This window comes from Halyomorpha halys, unplaced genomic scaffold (genome assembly GCF_000696795.3).
Source record: "Halyomorpha halys isolate HHAL.00 unplaced genomic scaffold, Hhal_1.1 Scaffold1731.1, whole genome shotgun sequence".
In the NCBI taxonomy this organism is placed as follows: domain Eukaryota; kingdom Metazoa; phylum Arthropoda; class Insecta; order Hemiptera; family Pentatomidae; genus Halyomorpha; species Halyomorpha halys.
This window is the reverse complement of record NW_027110224.1, coordinates 15,319-19,520: the sequence shown is the minus strand read 5'-3', so window position 1 is coordinate 19,520 and position 4,202 is coordinate 15,319. Positions and strand designations below refer to the sequence as shown.

The 4,202-nt window shown below is 40.3% G+C and overlaps 1 protein-coding gene across 2 annotated transcripts in view; it reads right to left on the bottom strand.

Moving 5' to 3' along the window:
• The window catches only part of Eip78C (Ecdysone-induced protein 78C), a gene marked incomplete at its 5' end in the record, with an annotated part of 46,388 nt that overhangs the window by 27,205 nt on the left and 14,981 nt on the right, over nt 1-4,202 (bottom strand). For both annotated transcript variants that reach the window (XM_014435920.2, XM_067048364.1), the window contains 1 exon segment: nt 3,553-3,732. In XM_014435920.2, the coding sequence (XP_014291406.1) occupies nt 3,553-3,732 (180 nt within the window).

Here is a 4,202-nt window from a genome sequence, read left to right as displayed (position 1 = left end):
CACATGCTGCGATTTCGGCTTCGTAACTGAATATAGACCAGAATAGGGCATGGGGAACATTCAACACTCGCTGGGCAATGGACCAATGCTGCAATGGAGCTTCCAATTGACAGTGGATCAGACCCAGTCCTCGATACCTCCTGGGTGTGTACTGCATCACCGACGATGTGTTAGTGGGGAGCCTGATGATAGCCTTGATACTCCTACGGATATTGATATCAATGCCCTCCAATATTGCAGGACGTATCTTTGCGAGGGGAGCAGTCTGGAGAGGGTAAACAAGGCCCAGGAACAAGTATTGGTTGGCAACGTTGATCTTCTGTTCGGGCTTGAGCAAGCACAAGCTCACCAATTTATCGAGGTTATTAGTTATATTTGTCACCACCTCTTCTCCAAATACTAGCCCTCTCGAGAATGTACTTCCAAGATATTTGATGGTGTCCTTGGCTTTTGCCCTAGGATTACCTCTGTATTCTCAAGGGAGAGCCTTGTTGACCGCAGCTCTCCTTTGTCTATTATGATACCCACACTTTTCTTTGCATTTATTGCCAGGCCAATCTCTACGAGCAGCCTCCAGACACTATTTATTATTCTTTCCGCAGAACCACTGTCGCGTGCCGTTACAGCCTGATCGTCCGCGAACCCTGCGAGGACCACACTCTCTTGGTCACTTTTCAGATTGTACCCAAACTTATTCGCAAACTCCTGATCACAGAGCTTGCTGTACAAGTGATCAATGGCTAGGTTGAACAGCGAAGGCTTTTCTTTTATGATCGCGTCGATGATTCTGGCGCTTACATCTGTTCCCGGTAGACCTTTTATGAGGCCCCTTTGACTTTTGCTGAAGGTGACCTGCTTTCTCAATTCCGTATCCAGAACCTTCTTGATGAATCGGCGCACAATCGAGTTTATCGTAATTGGTCTCCAGGAGGAAATATTTTTGGTTCTCCTTTTCCCTTGTAGACTAATACTGTGCGCCCTTGGCATAGAGGTTCTAGTACCTACCCCACCTTCAGCATGATCTCCGCAGTATACTTAATGATGTGTGTTACCTCGAAGTATTTAATTGTGCGGACCAACACATCATCCGGCCCCGGCGATGAGTCCAATGATGTCGACTTAATAGCTCTCTTCACCACCCGACTATCTATGGACATCAAATTTGGCATCGGGGCGCATTTTTCATAATCCGTATGTTTGTGGAGATTCTCTTTTTTAAAGAGGCTTCTGAAATGTTTCTCAATGTCAGCTATCTTTAATGGGCATTGCTTTGGGGTGTTTGCATTCATAATGCTTTGTCCCACTTTTTTCCTTCTATTATAATAATTGTTTTGGACTAATTCATAGTGGTACTGCTCCAGCTGATGGTTCCTATCTGCCTTATTAACTCTCTGCGGATTCGACACCTTCCCCGCACCCTTGTCAGTCATTTCGGTTTTATTTTTTTTCCTCATTTTATAGAATTTGATGGCAGGGTGCTAAAAAAGATATCTTCGTATTCCCTTCTAAGGCTTCGTCTCCAGTCCTTGGTTTCGCTGATTGCTCCGACCCGAGAATCCATGTTCTTCCACTGAAAATGACATTTGTAGATTTTTTCCTCCCAACTTAACCTTCCATTTTTCCCTGCTATTCCTAACCCAAGCTCCCACCTTCTGTAGTAGGTCACATCCCACAATTACTTTGTATTCCTAAGGCATACTTCCTACCAAATGTATCTGCAAGTTTTCCCTATCAAATCCCCACCGTGTCAACCCTATCTCCACCTCTCCCTCTACTTCAGAAGGGCCACCCAGGGTGATTAATTTACATTGACATTCCCAAATCTGATATGTCCTCTCTCCACTACACAGCTTTTCTAGGGCTTCTCGGTACATGATAGTGTTGGAACTGTCCACCAGGCACCTCACTCCTGCTATCTTTATTATAGCCAAACTGCAGCTCTTTTCCCTCACATTATAATTCAACAGTGTGCGGAACACTGCCTCTGCCGACATCCCCTTCAGATGACGCATCTTCCTCTCTCCAGTTCCTCGCCTCCATCCACCTTTGTTTCCTTGTTTCCATCCTCCTGTTTCCATTCTATCCTCTTGACTAACTCGGTTCTGTGTTTCTTCAAATTCTTCTTCAGTCTCTGATGTTCCCGATGTTTCCATCGATTCACCAAATGATCTACTCAACCTCCGGCTGCTTCTCCGTATCCGTTGGGCGTTGATCTCTATTGGTTCACTCCACCCACATCTCTTCTTTGGTACATGTATGGGCACTGTTTGGCTATGTGCCCCTCATTTCCACATTCTAAACACCCTGTGCGTGAGCAGTGGGCCACTAAGTGTCCCACTTTCCTGCACCCATGACATTTTCTGTCCTCATGGCGCCCGCTGCTTCTTGGTTTTATCTGCCTCCTTTCAGTGACAGCTACTCTTTCCTTTCCTTTTGACAGTATTCATTTTTTCTCCATGGAACTGGATTAGTCCTCAGTCGATTATAAGCAACTCTCATCCATCCGGTTTTTTCTATTTCTATACGGGACTCTTCCTCTCTGGCGCTGGCATCAATTAGTTCCTGTGAACACTCTACGAAGGAGCGCTCTCTCGGCATTCTCTCCTTCTTCCCCAGCACCAACTGCCAACTTTATCATAACATCTAATAAAGATGTGATGCAAACCAAAAGGGGTTTACTTTAGATGGTAAAATACTAGTGCTTTGCTGCCAATGATTTGGCATTATTGGGTGAGGACAAGAAAACTGTAAAACTAAATACAACTATACTGAGAAACTCTAGTAAGGAACTAGGTCTCAACATAAATATGCATAAATCAAAATACATGGCTAGCAATAGAAATGAGAGCAATTTTGAAGATATAGATATAGGAGGAAATACATTTGAACTGGTAGATAAGTTTAAATATTTAGGTCCTACAGTAACTAGAAAAATAAAATTTATGAAGAAATAAAAGCAACATTAAAGGTAGGAAATTTTTGTTATTTTTCAATATTGATATTGTTTACCTCTCGTGCCTTCTGTCCAAAAACTTAAAAGTTGAAATTTACATTACTATTATCCTTCCCTCTGCTCTTTATGGATGTGAAATGTGGCTTCTTACACTTAGGGAAGAACAATAAAATTAACCGATCTGATAAGCCATGGTTTTTGAAAATAAAGCATTGTTTAAAATGTTTAGACCGAAAAAGGATGAGTTAATTGAAGAATTTAGAAGGCTACACAACATTAAATTGAGGGACTTGCAACCAGTAAATATAATTCAGGTTATAGCATTGCAGGGAATAAGATGGGCATGTACTGTTGTGGGACTTAGTAATGAACAGATCCCTAAAATGTTAAAAAAACTCTGAACCTACAGGTAAACGTCTGAGGGTAGACTAAAACACAGATGGGTAGATTAGGTCAAGTTTGATTTGATAGATTTGGGTTTGGAGGGGCGTCACAGGTCAGATGTGTGTAGAGAATGATTGGTAGTATCAGCATCGAACCTTAGGGTTCACTAAGCCTAAATTATTACTATTATGAGTATTTTGGCAAATTGAATATACCTGTAGCTTAAGTGCTTCAATGAGTTTGTCTCGATGGCGTTCAATAGCTTTCACATCACTGATGCCAGGGCGATCACTTGATAACAAAACAAGGCCACTGAAAAGTCCAAGTTCGGTATCACCAAGCAATAGAGAGTTAAAGGAACTTGTAAAGTGAAACAAAGATGCGACAAAGTCTGCCTGTAAAAACCATCATTTACATCAGAATTTATTGTTAAAAAAAATTTACTCTAATTTATATAATATATAAGATCATCTATATGTTGTTACACTGGAGATTAGGGTAGTAAAAAAATTCTTAAGAATAAGGAGAATAAATAAAGGTGTATATTAGAGCATCATTAAATTAGTAAGCACTGTTGACCAGACATTGAAAAAAAAAAGGATAGGTAATCTTAGAACTACTATTACATATATTCATTTAGTTTATGGATTCATTCTAATAAATTAAGAATCTGTTTATATTGTTTATTTATCAAGAATATTTTTTATTTATCCTTTTTAATTTAATTTAATATAAAATAAATTTGAATAAACAATGGTTTATTCAAGTTTATTTTATATTAAATTTAGAATCATTTAATGTAACAGGGTAAGGTCAGTGGGCAAGCACACCTATCTCCTAGGTCATTGTCAGAGTCTGGCTCTGG